Source organism: Alexandromys fortis, unplaced genomic scaffold (assembly GCF_014885135.2).
Source record: "Alexandromys fortis isolate MF-2015 unplaced genomic scaffold, M_Fortis_MF-2015_v1.1 scaffold_370, whole genome shotgun sequence".
NCBI lineage: Eukaryota > Metazoa > Chordata > Mammalia > Rodentia > Cricetidae > Alexandromys > Alexandromys fortis.
The window spans coordinates 392,446-412,833 of NW_026068242.1; the positions used below are offsets into that span (position 1 = coordinate 392,446).

Genomic DNA, 20,388 nt, shown 5'->3' on the forward strand with positions numbered 1-20,388 from the left:
TTGCCTGTAGGTGTGTCTGTGTACCATAGGTGTTCCTGGTGCCCACTGTGATCAGAAGAGGACACTGGATCCCCTGAAACTGGAGTTATGAATGCTTGTGAACTATCGTGTGGGTACTGGGAACTGAACCTGGCTCCTCTTAAGAGCAACAAGTTCTTAACCACTGAGTCATCTCTCCAGCCTCCTTGAGCAACTTAAAACATTTTCTTTTAATTTTATGAATTGTGTTTGTGTGTGTACACATGCCATGGTGCATGTGTGGAAGTCAGAGGACAATTTATATAAATCCCTTCTCTCACTTTCTGTTATATAGGTTCCAAGGACCGAGCTCAGGTCCTGAGGCTTGGTGGCAAGTGCTTTGCGTGGTGAACTTCCTCACCAGCCTCGGCCCTGAACTTCTGATCCTCCAGCCTCCCCTCTTCCAAGTACTGGGATCACAGCATCCATCACCACGCCCAGCTCTTCTGAGCCCTTGCTTTTCCCGTTCCAGTTGCCAGAAAATCGAAGAGCAGAATATCCAGGTGGAGCAGCAGGAGATCATGAACGGAAACTGCAGGCCCGCTGACTTCGAGAAAGCCCAAGCAAACTGCAAGACTGCTCTCCAGGGTCCTACCTGGGCCCAGTGTGCTTCCCGGGTATCCCTTAAGCCCTTCCTGCTGGGATGTATGAACAACTTCTGTGAATTCAGAGAACTCTTCCGTGCCCTCTGTGAGGCTCTGCAGTCCTTCCAGGATGCCTGCCAGAAACAGGGGCTCAAGCCACCTATCTGGAGGAACAGCAGCTTCTGCCGTGAGTCTCCCCTGGAGTCACCCCATAGCTATTCCCAGACCCCGTTTCTTTCCACATATCTCTGTAGCTTAGGCTGGCCTCAAACTCAAGGTTCTCTTGCTTTTGCCTCCTGAACACCAGGGTAATAGGCGTGTTCCACTATAACTTAAAAAGGGGGGGGGGGGGGGCTGGAGAGATGGCTCAGAGGTTAAGAGCATTGCCTGCTCTTCCAAAGGTCCTGAGTTCAATTCCCAGCAACCACATGGTGGCTCACAACCATCTGTAATGAGGTCTGGTGTTCTCTTCTGGCCTGCAGGCATACACACAGACAGAATATTGTATACATAATAAATAAATAAATTTTTTAAAAAAAAGTGTGTGTGTGTGTGTGTGTGTGTGTGTGTGTATGCACGTGTGCATGCCCCAGTACCTTAGGTGGCTATAAGGGAAAATCTTCTGGAAGAGCTTCAAGTGCTCTTACCCACTTAGCCATTTCTCTAGCCTCCCTACTTTCTGTTTGGAAATAAGGTCTCTCACTGAACCTGGAGCTCAGTTGCTGTCTAGAATGGCTGACCAGCAGATCTGCCTGTCTTTGCCTCCAGCACTGGAATTACAAGTGCATGCCACCTGCCTGGGTTTTATGTGAGTGCTGGGGAAGAAACATGGTCCTTGTGCTTCTATGACAAGCATGCTCCCAGCTGTGCTATCTCCTAAAAACCTGCTTTGTTTTCTGAGACAGGGTCTCTCAGTAGGCCCTCTGCCACCAAGCCTAGGCTGGCTGCTGAGCCCCAGGGGGTCCTTCTGTCTCTGCCTTCCTGGCACTGTCCACCATGTCTGGCTTTTCAAATGGGCTCTTGGGATTGAATTTGGGTCTTCATGCTTGTGGGAAGGCGATATAGACTAATAAATCCCCAAGCCAGTCCACTGATACAAGAACTTTGTGAATTAAGTTGTACTATTGGGGATGGAACCCAGAGCTTTTCTCACTAGATAAACAGTCTGCACTGAGCTGCATTTCTAGCCCCTCTCCATCTTCATCTCTCCAAAGGCAGTGCCGTCACTATCCTGCCTGGTTGCTGCTGCCTTTGAAGTTACGTTTAAATTCTGTGCTGTGACTTTAAGACCTCTCATCTATTACCTCTCATCTGCATGCAGCTCACACCCAAAACCTCATTTTCCCACACACTGTATATCTTCATACATACCTCTAGAAAGCTCTTTGCACCTCTAGACTAGACTGGGTGCCTTCTTTTATATCTTGATGAGGAGAAGGAAGAAGAGAAGGAGGAGACAGGGTCTTGTATGGCACAGTTTTGTCCTGAACTTGCTAAGTGCCAAGGATAACCTTGAACTCCTGATCTTTCTGCCTCCACCCTGAGACTTGCACCGCCATGCCTGGTTTCATGATGGGCTTCACAGTCTGCCAACCGAACCACATCCCTAGCTGTCTGGAGACTTTCTGAAGTTCTTTTCTGCCTTTTGAGGTGGATTTTGTGAGCCACCAGCTCACAAGAAATGACAGCTCATTTCATATGAAAGCTCAGTTCATAGCTTAGGCTTATCCCACTAGCTCTTGTTTGTTTGTTTGTTTGTTTTCAAGACAGGGTTTCTCTGTAGATTTTTTGGTGCCTGTCCTGGAACTGGCTCTGTAGACCAGGCTGGCTTCGAACTCACAGAGATCCTCCTGCCTCTGCCTGGGATTAAAGACGTACGCCCCACGAGCTCTTATAACTTAAATTAGCCCATTTGTATCAATCCGCGTTTTGCCTCATGGCTTTTTACTACTCTTCCATCTTGTACCTCTTGTTTCTTCTCTGAGCCCTCTGGTGTCTCCCTGCACCGAGATTCATCTCCTCCACTTTTCTCTCTGCCCAGAAGTCCCGCCTAATCTCTTCTTGCCTAGCCATTGGTCATTCCGCTCTTTATTAAACTAATCAGAAGGCACCTTGGCAAAGACACTTTTTTAAAGTGTACAAAATGATTGTTCCACAACAGTTTTTTCTTTATTTTTTTTCTACTATAAGCTTTTTGAGACTTCAGAACTTGAACTATGAAGAATATTGAGCTTTCTGTTTTTTATCTTTTCTTTTCTTTTCTTTTCTTTTCTTTTCTTTTCTTTTCTTTTGAGACAGGGTCTTACTGTGCAGCTCTGGCTGTCCTGGAACTCATTGTGTAGACCAGGCTGTCCTTGATCTCACAGAGATCTGCCTGTTTCTGCCTCCCCAGCACTGGGATTAAAGATGTGCACCACTATGCCTGGCATTCTTAGTGTCTTTTTAAAAAGTTACTATGTAACTACACCATTTCCCTCTTTCCTTTTCTCCCTTCAATTCTATGTATGTTCTGTGCCCTTGCTCCCTTGCAAATTTTGTGACCTCTCTTTCTTTGTCATTGTTACAATGACAATGCCATTGTAAATAAATAAATAAATAAATACAACTTAGTCCACTTATTGTTACATGTAAGTAACATATATGTGTGTATATGTGTGTGTGATTTCATGGCTGACCTGTTAGGGACAACGGTTTCTCCCCCTTTCGCCATCCCTAAGTTGCCTGAGGCCCCCATGAGATCCCCCCTCCCGTGTCAGCACATCTGTTGGTGGCGTGCTTGTGCAGGTCTTGTTTAGGCAGCCATATTGTTGAAGCCTCATGAGAGACGCTTTCCTGTTCCCAGCTGATCTCCTCATCCTCTGTCCCCTCTCCTGCAATATTCCCTGAGCCTTCGCTGCAGAAGTTGTGATGCAGATGGTCCTCATCTATTGTGAAGAGACGTTTCTTTGGTGAGGAGCGAGAGCTACAAGCTTCTGTTGGTATACAGATAGGTATTTGGAATGCAGTTTAATTAGTAAAGTGTAGATTTTTCTTTTCTTGGTTTTTTGAGACAGAGCTTCTCTGCTGCTTTGGAGCCAGTCCTGGAACTAGCTCTGTAGACCAGGCCACGAACTCACAAAGATCCGTCTGCTTCTGCCTCCTGAGTGCTGGGATTAAAGGTGTGTGCTACAACCGCCTCACCCAGGTAGATTCTTTTCTAAGAGCCCAGGGGTAGGTTTCCAGTATCAAGCATATTTTATTTTCTCTGTTGTTGAGCGGGCCTTAATACCCATTAGACAGCTGTTGATGATCACCAAGATGTGTGTCCCTATTGCACCCATGGGAATATCTTTCGTGCTGGGCAGTGGAGTGACGGACGTCCCAGTGAGATAGGACTATTGGTTGTTCCCTTTCTTTGGAACCCCAACAGTACCTGTTGGTACCATGAATGCTAATCCTCAGGGAGGAGGCTTTTGGGTAGGAGCCAGCTCAGATCCTCAAGATCCTTGAGTACTGTATTCCAAGTGCATGTGTCTTCAACCCAAGGGGTTTATCTTTACCTTGGGAGGACAACCAAGGGCAGTAGCCTATAGTGTTTCGGGAGTCTTTTGGATGTCCCTGACTAATAACTTCAAAGGGATTTCTCACACCTGATACTGGGGGTTTTGTTAGTCTTTTGCTCCTGTAGGGAGCATTGTCAGCCCAAGTGATACAACTTCATTTAAACTATATATGTATACATTTAATCTATTATATGTAACTTTAGGTAAATAAAAGTACTGTGACTCCTTATGGCTCTTCCAAACAGCCTTAGTGTTGGTTTTATTAGTATTAATTCTTTGAGAATTTTATACACTGTATTGTGATCATATTCACCCCTCACCCAACCCTCCCCGTTCCACCTACCCACTCAAGTTTGTGAATTTTTTTTTAAACCATTTGAGTCAGTTTGTGCTCTTTATTTACTTTTGATCCGCTGGAGTGTAGTCCACCTCCCAGGGGCCACATCCTTAAAGAAAACCAACTCTGTCTCCCAGCAGATACCAGCTGCCAGTAGGTCTTCAGCTAGGGGTGGGAGTTCACCCCGTTTCCCTTCTCCATGCTGAGATTTTGTTGGGCTTGTACTTGTGCAGGCCTTGTGCATGCTGTCACAAGCACTGGGGGTTCATAGATGGAAATGACCTGTAGTGTCTGGGAAATACTGACTCCTTAGCGTCATCCACCCAGACCGGCCTCAGAATCCTTAGGCAGCAAACATGTGCTTGAACTTCTGTTCCTCCTGTGCCACCAAGCCTGGCTCAGTTGTATAGCTAAACAAACATTAAGGCCAGAGAGATGACTCAGTAGGTAAGAACAATTTTGGGATCTCTACAATTGTGTAGCCCTCACCATAAATGAAGATCCTTTAAAATTTTAAAGCACGAGAGATGGCTCAGCAGTTAAGTGCTCCTGCAGAGGACCCCAAGTTCAGTTTCCAACATCCACATCAGGTGACTATCAAACCCCTGTAACTCTGCCTCCAGGGTATCTGATACCTTCTTCTGGCTTCTGTGAGCACCCTTATACACATTACATAGATACACATATACATGCATGCACACACACATACACACATAAGTAAGATATCTTAAAATGCAAAGCAAGGGGGATGATTGAAACTTTTTAGTACTTATAATTGTCCATATCAGCAGGGGTCTGATTGGGTCCAGGAACCCCAAGGGTAGCAACATCTGCGGATGCTTAAGTCCCTTTCATAAATGGCATAGAGTCTGCATAGAACCTGTGTTACCCTCCAATACACTTTTAACAATCTCTAAGTAGCTTAAGATATATGATATAATATACATGCTAAGTCAGCCAGGCTAGGAATGTAGCTCAGGGGTAGAGTGATCGCCTAGAATCTCTCAGTGAGGGGGTGGGGGAGGAGCAAGTTAATTCACTGAGGAATAATTGATGGGATCAGCATATTGCTGACGCTCCTTATTCATGAACACAGTGTGTATTCCATTTGACCACTCTCTGTTTTGCTTTGTTTATTACATTATTTATTGTGTGTGTGTGCATGTGTGTATATGCATGCATGTAAGAACACACATGTGGAGGTCAGAGGACAACTTTCGGGAGTTAATTCTCTCCTCTCACTGACATCCGGAAAATCCAATTCGGGTCCTCAGTCTTGCTGACGAGCACCTTTATTTCTGGGAAATCTCTTCAGCCCTGTCTTTCTCTGTTGTTAAACTTACTTATGTAGCTGACAGTGGCCTTGAGTTTGGATCCTTCTGCCTCTGTACTCCAAGTGCTGATGGTACAGCTCTGAGGCACCACACACAGCTGTTTCCCTGAAAGACCATTTTAAATCCCTTGGCAGTTTCTCCTCCCTGTCCTGCGTCTCCGTTATAGCTGTATGTCCTATATCCATAAGTCTAGGAGGACTGAGGACATGAAGGTCACTTTGCTATTGCTGACTGACCTGGCTAAATTTCTTACATTAGTTTAAAAGAACCTTTTTCAGCCGGGCGGTGGTGGCGTACGCCTTTAATCCCAGCACTCGGGAGGCAGAGGCAGGCGGATCTCTGTGAGTTCAAGACCAGCCTGGTCTACAAGAGCTAGTTCCAGGACAGGCTCTAAAACTACAGAGAAACCCTGTCTCGAAAAACCAAAAAAAAAAAAAAAAGAACCTTATTCATGTATTTATTTCCTCAGGGCTAGCACACAGCCCATGCGTACTCAGTCAATGTGGAATGGATAAAAAGCGGGGACAAACTATGTTGTTTCTGCAGCCTTTGCTTTCTCTGGCCCCTTCTGGCCCTCTTAACTGATGCTGTTCTCCCTCCACTCCGTAGCTCTGGAATGCCCTCCTCACAGCCACTACACAAACTGCCTTCCTTCCTGTCCACCTTCCTGCTTGGACCCCAACAGCCGCTGCGAGGGCTCTGGCCACAAAGTCCCCTTCACCTGCAAGGAGGGCTGCATCTGCCAACCGGGCTATGTGCTGAACAATGACAAGTGTGTGCTCAAGACTCACTGTGGCTGCAAAGACGCCCAGGGTGTCTTCGTCCCAGTGAGTGGCGTAGAGATAGGACTGGGGAGGGACCACTTTCTCCTTTGCATCGCTTCTCTCTATGCATGGCCCTGGAGTATGAAAGCTGGTCAGGGCCTGACGCAGGCTGTGCAGGTGCTCTGCCCTGAGCTGTGTTCCCAGCCATTGATGGGGGACCGGACACCGGGGCTCTTCACTCAGCTCCACCTCCAGCCTCAGATGCAATTTTTTTTATATATATTTTTCTATCTGTTTTTTTTTTTTTTTTTTTTGATTTAGTAGAGTGAAACCTGCAGGCTAAAAGAACAAGGTCCTCAGCAGGAGGGGAGGCTGTCACTCCAGAAGCAGTTCTCCCCCCTCACTATATTTCTTTTCCCATGGCTTCTACAGGAAGGCAAGAACTGGATCTCCAGTAGCTGTACCCAGAACTGTGTCTGCATTGGAGGGGCCATTGAGTGCCAGAATTTTCAGTGTCCCTCAGGGGCTCAGTGCCAGGACAATGAAGATGGCAGCAGCAAATGCGTTAAAATCAGTAAGGAAATGCCAGGGATGGTAGAAAGAGTGTGCTCGTGGCTAGCGGGGTCAGTGTCCTGACCTAAGAGGTGGGAGATGGGGAGCACCGCAGGGGAGAGGGACTCCGGGGACGCGAGGCTGGGCTGTGTTCCTTTTCAATGTAAATCTCTAAATGGTTAGTCTCTCCCATTAACTTGGGAGATCCGTCTTCTTTTTTCCCTAGGGGCTTGGCGCACAGCCCACACTCAGTAAACGGTTGCTAAGTGAATGGCAAAAGACTGAAAACGCTCTCCTAAGCTCTGTTCGTTGTTCAGCCCAGCCTGGTTTCTGTAGTTTCTACTCCCTTGGGTCCCTCTGGACCTCTCCAGTAACCCGTCTCTCCTCCTCCCTATAGCTCTGCAATGCCCGGCCCACAGCCTCTACACCAACTGCCTTCCCGCATGTCCTCCTTCCTGCTCCAACCTGGATGGCCACTGCAGCGACACAAACCCCAAAGGGCCTTTCATTTGCAAAGAAGGCTGCCTCTGCCACCCTGGCTTTGTGCTTGATAAGAACAAGTGTGTACCCAGAACTCACTGTGGCTGCAAAGATACCCAGGGTGCCTTCATCCCAGTGAGTAGGTGTGGAGAGTGGGCTTGGGGTCCGTTCCTGTCGGTGTGGCTGGCCCTGAACTGTGAAGACCTGTGTCCTCAGAGCCTGGCATACAGCAGGCAAAGGCTCTAAGGATGAACCTTGCCCCAGCATCTTAGTACTGGATTCTAGGCAAGCCTTCTAACTCTGAGCCAAGCAGCACACCCTGCCTGATGTGATTCTAGGCTAGCAATGTACTGCTCAGCCACACCCTTAGACTTTCACTGGGAAATTCTACACAGGCCTTCTGTCTCTGAACCTGCAGCCCCAAATGCCATTTTTCAAAAAATCAAATATTTTCTACTGGTGCATGGTTGGCTGAATAGATATGGAGCTTGAATGTGAGGAGGGCCTGCGTAAGCCCTGCAGGCACGAGGCTAAGCCTGGCTCTCTAGCTCATCCTCCGTCTCCACTTCTTTCTCACCCCTGGCTTCTGCAGACAGGCAAGACTTGGATGTCCACAGGCTGCACCCAGAGCTGTGCCTGCATGAGAGGGGCCATCAGGTGCCGAAATTTCCAGTGTCCCCCGGGGACTCACTGCAAGGACAGCAATGATGGCAGCAGTAACTGTGTCAAAATCAGTAAGGGAGCCCTGGGGGAAGGTGGGGAGGGTGCTCATGGCTGGAGGGACGAGAGGCAGGGAAAGGTGGAGCTTAGGGATAGGCAATCCCACAGTGATGAGGGATGCTGGGGATCCACAGCTTGGCTGTACTCTTCTCAGCGTTAGCTCTCAGAGGTTAGTCTTCCATATCCACGTCAATATTCCATATCCTTACCTTTTTCTTCCAAGCCATGGCACACAGTCAGTAAATGTTTGCTAAATGAATAACAAAAGGGGAAAGAAAACCCCCAAGCTCTACTGATCATTCTACCCAGGCTGGTTTTTGTGGTCTGCCTCTGTTCTTCCCACTAACCCCACTCTCCCTCCATCCCCTAGCTCTGCAGTGCCCAGCACACAGCCAGTACACCGACTGCCTTCCTTCCTGCCTGCCTTCCTGCCTGGACCCGGAAGGACACTGTGAGAGTGCCAGGACCAGGGCCCCCTCCGCCTGCAAGGAGGGCTGTGTCTGCCAACCTGGCTTTGTGCTGCATGATGACAAGTGTGTGCTCAGAACTGAGTGTAGCTGCCAAGACACTCAGGGTGCCTTCATCCCAGTGAGTTGGTATAGAAAGTTGGTTTGAGAAGGGCTCAGTGGGTAAATCTCTTGCTGTGTGTATTCGTCAGGGTTCTCGACAGAATGAATCTCTCTAGATATAGGAAGGGAAATTATTAGGATGGTTTACCCTGTAAGTCTAATCCAACAGTGGCTGCCTGTAAATGGGAGGCCCAAGAATCCAATAGTTGTTCAGTCTGTGAGGCTGGATTCCTCTGCTGGTCTTTAGTATACACCAGAGTCCCAAAAAAGTAGGCTCTAATGCCAGTGAAGGAATGGATTTGCCAATGAGAGCAAGCAGAGAGAGAGAGAGAGAGAGAGAGAGAGAGAGAGAGAGAGAGAGAGATTGAGAGACAGACAGAGAATGTGAAAGCTTCCTTTTTCTATGTCTTTTATATGGGCTGCCAGCAGGTAGATTAAAGGTCGATTTTCCTACCTCAAAGATCTGGATTAGAAGTGGGTCTTCCCCCTTCAAATTAATTAATTAAGAAAAATAAATAAATCCCTCACAGGTGTGCCCAGTCATTGGGTTTTAGTTCATTCCAGATGTAGTCAGTTGACAACCAAGAACAGCCACAGCCACACACACACACACACAGGGGTGAGGATCTGGGTTCAGATGGCCACGGCCCACATGACTGCTGTAGTGGTTCTCTTACGGTGCTCCTCCCGGGAGCTGGGAGACAGGAGAGTCTTTAGAAGGTCGTGTGGAGAACAGCAGCAGAGAGTGAGGTGTGGGGGGACTGGCTCAACACAGAACGGAAGACAAGTCAAAACTAGAGCTTGTCCTCGGGCCTCGATGGATAAGTCCTTCCCCAGTCACTCCCCCACACAAACATAGACAAACACATACAAATTTTTTTTTTAAAAAAATAGGTTTGGTGGCCACTTTCTAGTTTCCTCTGCTTCTTTCCACCTGGGATGTCCTTCCCTGGTTTGTCAGGGCCTGCCATAGTCTAGGCAGGCTCACTACCAAGGAGCCACACCTCTATCCCCAAACTGGAGGATTCTAGGTTTAGGTGTTCTAGCACTGAGCCACGCCCCAGCCTTTCAGTACGGATGATAGACAGATTGTCTAAGGGTGAGTTATACTCTAGTCTCCCTCAGGAGGAGTCCAGGCAAACATTGCACCCCTGAACTGTACTGCCAGCCCCAGACGCAGCATTTGCCCTTGTGTTTTTGTTTCCTGAGACAGAATCTCACTATGTAGTCCTGGTTGTCTTTGAACTCACAGATATCTACCTGCTTCTGCTTCCCAAACACTTGATTTAAAAGTGTTTGCCATTACATCCTGACAAGATGTAGTGGTTTTCTTTTTTTCTTTTTCCAAATATTTTCCACTTGTAGTTAATTGGCACACGAGATTCTGAATGTACAGTTAGGGAGGGTAGACTGAAGCCCTTCAGACAGCGGGTGAGGCTGGCCACCTCAAACCAGCCCCTCCTTCCTGACTTCCTTTTCTCCTGACTTCTTCAGGTAGGCAAGAGCTGGATCTCCAGAGGCTGTTCCCAGAGTTGTAACTGCATGGGAGGGGTCATTCGATGCCAGAAATTCAAGTGTCCCTCAGGGACTTTCTGCCTGGACAACGAAGATTATACCAGTAACTGTGTTGAAATCAGTAAGGGAGCCACCATGGGGGAAGGGGGAGGGTGTTTGCGCATGACTCAGTGGATCAGACAGGGCAAGAGGGGCTTAGTGCTCTAGACCTTACAGGTGGGGGATAAAGTAGAGAACTCAGTTGGGCGCCTTCTCAGTGTTAGAGTCTCCCACATTCACTTGGAAAGACATTTTATTACTTTGGGGCCTTGGCACACATCCCATGCCCAGTGAATGTTTGCTGAATGAATGATATGAGAGGGGTAAAAACCCTCAAAGCTCTGTTGGTCATTCAGCCCCACCAGGTTTCTGTAGCCATTGCTTCTTGAGCCCCTCTGAGCTTTTCCACTAATCCAGCTTTCCCTCTGCCCCATAGCTATGCAGTGCCCCGCCCACAGCCACTACACCAACTGCGTGCCATCTTGTCTGGCTTCCTGCTCAGACCCAGAAGGCCACTGTGAGGGGATCAGCACCAGAGCCCCCTCCACCTGCAAGGAGGGCTGTGTCTGTGACCCTGGCTTTGTGCTGCATGACGGCAAGTGTGTGCTCACGACTGAGTGTGGCTGCAAGGACGCCCAGGGTGCTCTCATCCCGGTGAGTGGGCTTGGAGGCTGGGATGGTGCGGGTTGGGGAGATGGCTTAGAAGGTGGTTTGAATCTGGATTGAATCTCCACAGCCCACGTAAACTGGCTGGGTAGCCTGTCTCTGTAGTCCAGCCTCCTACTAGGAGACAGAGAATTCCTAGAAACTTAAGGGAGTCTCTGTGCATCGTGGAGAAGGACGTGTAAAAAGAAAAAAGGAGGGGAGTGGAGCTGCCTCAATACAAAGTGGAATCCTCTGACCTCTACAGATACATGTGCCCTAGTTCTGCACACACAAATAAACCCATCTCCACACAAAGAGATTGTTTTGAAAATTGGGATGGGACGACTTGTTCTTTTCTTGTGTTTTGTGCACATGGCATGTGCCTTTCTATACACATGGTTGCCTTGGAGTGTGAAGGTTGATCAGGTCTGGAATATACTAGACAAGTGCTCTATAGTTGAGCCTCCACATCCAAACCCCACCAGGAGACTGTACGTAGTCAGAAGCTGTGTGAACTGCGCTGTGCTCTCAGGCCACCAAGGGACGGTTGTTTTGTAAGCACTTTGATGGGAATTGTAGGCAGGTGCTCTACCAATCACACAAAATTTTCCGTCAATGATGGGTTAACTAAATAAGAAACCTGCAGATAGGAAGGGCAAAGGTCAGCACTTCAGAGAGACGAGGCTGTTGTCCTCTAAGCAGCCTTCTGCCCTCACTTCATTCTCTCCCCTGGCTTCTGCAGGCAGACAAGACCTGGATCAACAGAGGCTGCACCCAGACCTGCACCTGCGTGGGAGGGGCCATCCACTGCAGGAATTTCCAGTGTCCCCCGGGGACTTACTGCAAGGACATCGAGGACGGCAACAGTAAATGCATCAAAATCAGTAAGGGAGCCGTGGGGAAGGTGGGGAGGGTGTGGCAGATGCTCATGGCTGGAGGGATGGGAGTACCATGGTGGGGAGGTATGTGAGGACCCATGGCTGGGCTGGATCCCACTGTTGTCTTTACATTGTTGGTCTCCAAATTGACTTGGCAGATTCAAATTTTTTAAAGATGTTTTAAATACATGTATAATGGAGTGCCTGTGTGTGTATTTTGCACCTGAGTGCAGTGCATGTGGAGGCCAGAAGCGATGCTGCATCCCCTTAGGTGGAATAGCAGGGGGTGCTGAGCCACCTTATATGGATGCTGGAACCTGAACTCAAGGCCCGTGTAGGAGCAGCAAGCAATCTTATAGGCTGAGCCCTCTCTCCAGCCTGCTAGTCTGGTTTCTGCAGCTTGCTCACTCGGACCTTCTAGGTCATCTTCAGTAATTTGTCTCCCTCCACCCCATAGCTCTGCAGTGCCCAGAACACAGCCTGTTCATCAACTGCCTTCCCGCCTGCCAGCCTTCCTGCACGGACCCTGATGGCCGCTGTGTGGGATCCAGCACAAAAGGTCCCTCCACCTGCAAGGAGGGCTGTGTCTGTGAATCCGGCTACATGCTGAATGACGGCAAGTGTGTGCTCAGAAATCACTGTGGCTGCAAGGACGCCCAGGGTGCTCTCATCCCGGTGAGTGGACATCTAAAGTGGGATGTGGGGGATGGGAAATGGCTCAGGGTAAAACATTTCCTGAAGAGAACTGAGGGCCTGAGTGTGAATCTGTCCAGTCAATGTAGGCCTTGGTGGTGTGCGTCTGTAATCCCAGGGCTCCTACTAGGAGATGGGAAACAGAGTGAAGGACAGTAAAGACAGGGGGAGTGGATGGGAGGAAAGAGGGGTGGGAGGAAGGGAAGAAGAGAGAGTCTCAGAACAAAGTAAAAGATGAGGACCAATATTCAAGATTGTCCTCCGACCTCTGAACATACATGTGTTCCTGCTCCCACCCATAAACACTGAAACGTTTTGTAAAAAGTGAGATTAAGGGCCACTTTTTTCATTCCTTTTGTTTTTCTCCACCTGGGATGCGCCTGTCTGTATGGCTAGTCCTGTAAGTTAAAGGTTGGAGAATAAGCTATGGTCTCATCCCCTCTTGGGAAATTCTAGTCAAGTCCTCCCAGTCCTCAAGAATGGCTCCTAGGTAGTTGCTCTCCCTCTAAGCCATAGCGCAGACCCTCTTGAAGGATTCTGAACAGATGTCCTATCTCTAAACCACAGCCTGCCCACCGCCCCACTTATTACTTCTGAGGATTCTAGGCATAAGTTCTACATCTGAAGTGTGCTCCATGCTCCCAAACCCCCAGTTGAGAATTCTCAGGGCTCAGCTCTGTCACTGAGTTATGCCCTTAGTCCCTCACTGGGGGATTCCAGGCAAACCTCCACTGCATTTTCTCCCCATATACCTTGCATCCATAGCTGGCTACATGAATACATACAGAACCTGCGGATACGGAAGGTAAAGGTAAATCCCTCAGACAGGAGGCAAAGCTGTCTCTCTCTAATAAATCCTATGCCTCCACTTCCCCTCCCTTGGCTTCTGCAGGCAGACAAGACCTGGATCAACAGAGGCTGCACCCAGAGCTGTACCTGCGTGGGAGGGGTCATCCTGTGCAGGAATTTCCAGTGTCCCTCAGGAACTTACTGCAAAGACATCGCGGATGGCAACAGCAACTGTACCAAAATCAGTAAGGGAGCCGTGGGGAAGGTGGGGAGGGTGTGCTCGTGGCTGAGGAGCCCAGAGGTGGGGCAAGAAGGAGCTTAGTCCCCTGAGCCTATGAAATCTGGGATAAGAGTACCACTACGGGAATGGGTTGTGGGGAGCCGTGGCTGAGCTGGACCCTTTCCCACTGTTAGTCTCTCAGTTGTCAGTCTCCACATTCACCTGGAAGACTCGTTCTTTGTAAAGATTTTATTTATAATTCCACGTATAGCGAGCGGTGTGTCTGTATATGGTATGTGCACCCGAGCGAGTTCATGCAGGGGCCACAGAGGACATCAGATGCTCTGGAGCCTGACTTGCACGAGGTTCTTGAACAGGACAAACTTAACTTGGGTGCACAAGAGCAACAAGTAATTTTAACAGCTAAGCCACCTTTCCAGTCCCAGGAGCTCTACTCTCGCTGCTTTCCTTAGGACTTGGCATAAAGTTCACACTCAGTAAATGTTGGCTGAAAGTAACAAAAGGCGTAGGGAGCTCCACCCTCTCTTGAGCATTCTGCTTTGACCCTGTGTTCCTCTTCATTAACCACACTCTCTCTGCCCCATAGCTATGCAGTGCCCCGCCCACAGCCACTACACCAACTGCGTGCCATCTTGTCTGGCTTCCTGCTCAGACCCAGAAGGCCACTGTGAGGGGATCAGCACCAGAGCCCCCTCCACCTGCAAGGAGGGCTGTGTCTGTGAACCTGGCTTTGTGCTGCATGACGGCAAGTGTGTGCTCAGAACTGAGTGTGGCTGCAAGGACGCCCAGGGTGCTCTCATCCCGGTGAGTGCACACAGATGGTAGGATTAGTGGGGTCTGTAAAGATAGCTCCATTATAAAGTATTCATCCTGCAAGTATTCAGACCTTTGTTCGAATCCCCAGAACCCATGTGAGATGAACTCAGTAGTAGCCTATGTCTCTAACCCAGTGCTTCTACTGGGAGATGGGAAAGGAAGACAGCAGAATCCTAGAAACATGAGAGCTAGTTTAGTCTTGTGTATGCTGTGGTGGCCAAAACAAAGAGAAAAAGACAGATACAGAGAGACACACTGAGCTTTTCAATACAAGCTACAACGTGAGTACCAATACTTGAGATTATCCTCTAACCTTCATGTCTAAGCACACACACACACACACACACACACGCACACACGCGCACACACACACACACACGCGCGCACACACACACACACACACACGCACACACGGCGGGGGGGGGGGGGGGGGGTGACGGCTCATGCATTTAATCCCAGTACTTGGAAAGCAGAGTCAGGTATGTCCCTAAAAGTTCAGAGCCAACCTGAGCTATCTAACAAGTTCCAGACCAGCCAGGACGACATAGTGAGAACCTGTCTCAAAAACAGACAAACAAACCAACAAGCGAAAATAACACCCATGAGCCGGGCGGTGGTGGTGCATGCTTTTAATCCCAGCACTCGGGAGGCAGAGGCAGGCGGATCTCTGTGAGTTCGAGACCAGCCTGGTCTACAAGAGCTAGTTCCAGGACAGGCTCCAAAACCACAGAGAAACCCTGTCTCAAAAACCAAAAAAGAAAAAGAAAAGAAAATAAGAAAATAACACCCATGCAGGGTTGGGAGCCACTAACTCATTTCTTCTGCTTCTCTGTATTTTGGATTCTCCAGCCTGTATGGCTGGTGCTAGAATGTGAAGATTGTTCAGGTCCAGGCACAGGGTAGGCAAATACACTACCACTGAGTCACACTCCCCATCCCTCACTGGGAATTCCAGACAAGTATTCTACTTCAAAATCACACAACCACCCATCACTAAGGATTCTAGTTAGGTGCTCTGCAACTGAGCTATATGTTCCCTAAATCCCTACTATAGGATTCAGGGCCAACATCTACCACAGACCCCCTCCCCCAGTGTCCTGACCTAGGATTCCAGGCAGAAATGTTGCTGATCGCTCACGCCCCCCCCCCACACCTGCTCACTGGGAGATTGTAGGCAGGTTCTATTCTGCTGAGTTGTGCATACAGAAACAGAAGGAAATACTTATTAAATATTTCCTACCTGTTGTTGACTGACTCAGTAGATCTGCAGTAGCAATAGGGAGGGCAAACCTAAGTCAGACAAATGAGGCTGTCTGTCTCTTGCTAACCTCCCCTTCCTCACTTTCTGTCTCTTGCCATGTCTTCTGCAGGCAGGCAAGACTTGGATCTCCAGAGACTGCACCCAGAGCTGTGCCTGCACAGGAGGGACCATCCAGTGCCAGAATTTCCAGTGTCCCCCGGGGACTCACTGCAAGGACAACAATGATGGCAGCAGCAACTGTGCTAAAATCAGTAAGGGAGCCCTGGGGGAAGGGAAGGAGGGTGTGTGCTCATGGCTGGGGAGACTAGAGGCAGGGCAAGAAGGAGCTTTGAGCCGGCCAGTGGTGGCACACGCCCTTAATCCCAGCACTCGGGAGACAGAGGCAGGTGGATCTCTATGAGTTTGAGGCCAGCTTGGTCTACAAGAGCTAGTTCCAGGACAGCTAGGACTGTTACACAGAGGAAAAAGGAGCTTAGTTCTTGTTGCTTGGGTTTTAGAGGTTTGGGGATAGAAGTTACCACAGTAGAGAAAGAGTTTGTGGAGCCATGGCTGGGCTGAGTCCCTTCTCACTCTCAGTCTCAACACTGACTTGAGGGATCCATTTTTCTTACTTTTTCTCTTGTGGATTGATCAACGGGGCATGCTTAGTGAATGCTTGTGCAGGTGGGGTGGAGAAGGATCTGCTGGTCATTCTGTCGAGTCTGACCCCTGCACAGAAGCGCTTCCTTGGGCTTCCTCTGGTCCTCTCCATACGTCTACTCTCCCTCTACTCCATAGCTCTGCAGTGTCCAGACAACAGCCACTATACCGACTGCCTTCCCTCCTGCCCACCCTCTTGCTTGGACCTGGAGGGCCACTGCGAAGGCACCAGTCCCAAAGTCCCCTCAACTTGCAAGGAAGGCTGCCTCTGCAACTCTGGCTTTGTGCTCAATAAGGACAAATGTATACCCAGAATTCAGTGTGACTGCAAAGACGCCCAGGGCGCTCTTATCCCGGTGAGTGGGCTTGGAGAGTGGGAATGTCTTCTCCTCCTGGGCTTCCTCTTCCTCTTCTTTCTCCTGCTCCTGTCAGTCTGGCATGCTCATGTCTACATGGCTGGCCTGGGGATGTGAAGAAAAGCCTGTCCTGGCATAGGCTAAGCAAGTGCTCTTCCCCGAGAACCACTCCTAACCCCTTGTTGTATGATTTTAGGCACTGGTTCTACCACTGAGTCATGCCACAGCCCTTCACCGAGTAATTGTAGACAGATGCTCTCTGTTGAAATAGTTGCTGGCCGCTCGCTGTCAGACACTAAGTCCCGTCCATAGATGCAGTATTTTCTCAAACAGTTTCCATGCACTAATGGCTGACTCAGTAGATGTGGGCCTAGAGAGTGGGAGAGGAAGTGAAAGTCCCGCAGATAGCAGTAAGCCTGTCTTCCTTGAACCAGCCCCTTTCCCACTCCCTTCCTCTTCCTATGGCTTCTGCAGGCAGGCAAGACCTGGACTCCTAGAGGCTGCACCGAGAGCTGTACCTGCACAGGAGGGACTGTCCAATGCCAGAATTTCCAGTGTCCTTCAGAGACTTACTGCAAGGACAACGATGAAGGCAACAGCAACTGTGTGAAAATCAGTAAGGGGCCGTGGGGGAGGCGGGGCAGGTGTGCTCGTGGCTGGAAGGGTTTCAAGCAGGGCAAAATGCACTTAGTTCACACTTAAGAGGTCATGCATTCGAGGGTCCACGTGCAAAATGCACTTAGTTCACACTTAAGAGGTCATGCATTCGAGGGTCCACGTAGGAATTCTGGAATTGAATAGGAGGGATCCTGGGAACATAGAGTGTGGCTCTGAGTCCTTCCTTTCCCAGGGCTAGTCTCCCACACTGAGCTAGAAGAAACTATTCTTGCCGTCTGTCCTACGTGTTGGACACACAGCCCATCCTCAGTGAATGAACACTAAGAGGAAGGGGGAAAGCCCCGAACTCTGTTGGTCATTCTGCCTGGTTTGATATTTACAGCCATGCCTTCCTTGTGCCCTCTCCACTAACCCTACCATCCCTCTATCCAAAGCTCTGCAGTGCCCGGCCCACAGCCACTTCACGGACTGCCTTCCTTCCTGTCCACCTTCCTGCTTTGACCCTGATGGCCGCTGTGAGGGAACCAGCCCTAAAGTCCCTTCCTGCAAGGAGGGCTGCCTCTGTCAACCTGGCTATGTGTTGGGTAATGACAAGTGTGTGCTCAAAATTGAGTGTGACTGCAAGGACGCCCAGGGTGCTCTCGTTCCGGTGAGTGAGCTGGGAATCAGGATGGTAGGGAGATGGTTGGTAGACCCAACTTGTGTGAAATCTGGAGACAGCGAGGCCAGACGTAAGTACCTCCTACAGGAAGTGAGGTTGTCTCCTGAGAACTAGGTGCCAGAGAGATGGCTCCTTGGTTAAGAGCACTTGCTCCTCTATCAAGAGGATTGGAGTTTTGATCCCAGCTACTCACAAATGCCTATAATGCCTATAACAAATGCCTCAAGGGACTGATGTGTCTTCTGGCCTCCATGGGCTGTCATACGCATATGCACACACTCACATGTGCACACACACAAACATAAATAAATAAAAAGCCACCCTCAGACTTTACTTCCTTTCATTTCTTATGACTTCTGCAGGCAGGCAAGACCTGGATCTCTGCAGGCTGTACCCAAAACTGCACCTGTGTGGAAGGCGCCATCCAGTGCAGGAATTTCCAGTGTCCCCAAGGGACTCACTGCAAGGGCAGCAATGATGGCAGCAGTAACTGTGCTGAAATACGTAAGGGAGCCATGGGGGAGCCCCACAGGGGAGGTGGAGGGGGCGTGCTCCTGATTGGCAAGACAGGAGCTTCTTCCTCTGAGCCTAGAGGCTGGGTATAAAAGTTACAATAGGGGGCTGGAGAGATGGCTCAGTGGTTAAGAGCATTGCCTACTCTTCCAAAGGTCATGAGTTCAATTCCCAGCAACCACATGGTGGCTCACAACCATCTGTAATGAGGTTTGGTGCCCTCTTCTAGCCTGCAGACACACACACACACACACAGACAGAATATTGTATACATAATAAATGAATATATTTAAAAATAAAAAAACAAAAGTTACAATAGTGGGGGTGGGTTCTGGGACCCGCAGCTGAGTTCCCTGTCAGTGTCAGTCTCAGTGGGTGATCTCCCACACCGACGTGGGACTTGTCTTCTTCCTTTCTTCTCTCAGGACTTGTCACAGGGCCATGCTCAGTAAATGTTTACTAAATGAATAAAACAAAAGCAAACTAAGGCCCAAAGAGCATTGCTCACTTGGCCAGACCTGCTTCCTATAACCTGTGCTCACTTGGGTCCCTTGTTGACGCCACTCTCTCTACCCCAAAGCTCTGCAGTGCCCCGCCCACAGCCACTTCACCAGCTGCCTTCCCTCCTGTCCACCTTCCTGCTCAATTATGGATGGCCACTGTGAGGAATCCAGCTCCAAAGTCCCCGCAACCTGTAAGGAGGGCTGTGTGTGCCAGCCTGGCTACTTACTGAATAATGACAAGTGTGTGCTCCGAATTCAGTGTGGCTGCAGAGATGCCCAGGGTGACCTCATTCCTGTGAGTAGATGTGGAAAGAAAGGGATTGGTGGGGTGGCCAAGGAAATGGCTCACTGGGTAAAATGTTTGCCTTACAAGTGTGAGGGCCTGAGTTTGAATCTCCAGAGCCTTTGTAAGCTGGATGTGGTAGCTCCTAGCTTCTACTGGAAACGTGTAGGCTAGCTAGTCTTGTGATTGCCCAGAGACAGCCTCACAACACAAGGTAAGAGGGTGAGGACCAATATTCCAGGCTATATTCTGACTTTCACACATATCTGCACAAACACTCCAACACACATGAACGTACATGAAAACATGCACACAGAGATTTAAAGTAAAAGTGGACTGTGCTTCTTCCCACGCTTTTGTTAACCTGGGATGTGCCTATATTTTTATTTGTTTTGTTTTTGTTTTTTGAGACAAGGTCTCTCTCTGTAGTCCTGACTGTCCTGTAATTTACTATTTAGACAGACCAAGCAGGTCTTGAACTCACAGAGATGCGCTTACTCTGTCTCCTGAGTGCTAGGAGTGAACGTGTGTGCCACCACATGGATGTGCCTGTCTTCAGAACTGACTCTAGAGTGTGAAGGCTGCTCATGGCCTGTCACTGAGAACTCTAGGCAGGCTGTCCATAACTGACCACACCTCCAGCTCTAACTACTGGACTCCAGGCAGGTGCTGTGCCTCTAAGGTACACCCACATCCCCTAACGCAATTATTTTTTTCAAAGATTTTCCACCCATAGTTTGCTGACTCAGTAGATGCAGTGAGAACAAACCTACATACCTAAACCTATATAAAGAAGCTGTCTCCTTAGAGCTGGCCTCTTCCTCAGTTTTCTTCTCGTGGCTTCTGCAGGCAGGCAAGACCTGGCTCAACAGAGACTGTACAGAGAGCTGCAACTGCATGGGAGGGACCATCCAGTGCAGGACTTTCCAGTGCCCCCTGGGGACTGACTGCAAGGACAGCAATAATGGCAGCTATAACTGTGTCAAAATCAGTAAGAGGGTCACGGGGGAAGGTGGGGAGGGTGTGCTAATGACTGGA

At 49.2% G+C, this 20,388-nt stretch overlaps 1 protein-coding gene across 1 annotated transcript in view; it reads left to right on the plus strand.

Moving 5' to 3' along the window:
• Zan (zonadhesin) overlaps positions 1-20,388 on the plus strand; it is an 88,261-nt gene that overhangs the window by 40,833 nt on the left and 27,040 nt on the right. Inside the window, 19 exon segments of the mRNA XM_050131142.1 lie at positions 491-789; positions 6,425-6,642; positions 7,012-7,153; positions 7,529-7,746; positions 8,204-8,345; positions 8,702-8,919; positions 10,395-10,536; positions 10,891-11,108; positions 11,842-11,983; positions 12,435-12,652; positions 13,563-13,704; positions 14,287-14,504; positions 15,887-16,028; positions 16,555-16,772; positions 17,247-17,388; positions 17,825-18,039; positions 18,414-18,555; positions 19,145-19,362; positions 20,200-20,341. Of these exon segments, the coding sequence (XP_049987099.1) occupies positions 491-789; positions 6,425-6,642; positions 7,012-7,153; positions 7,529-7,746; positions 8,204-8,345; positions 8,702-8,919; positions 10,395-10,536; positions 10,891-11,108; positions 11,842-11,983; positions 12,435-12,652; positions 13,563-13,704; positions 14,287-14,504; positions 15,887-16,028; positions 16,555-16,772; positions 17,247-17,388; positions 17,825-18,039; positions 18,414-18,555; positions 19,145-19,362; positions 20,200-20,341 (3,536 nt within the window).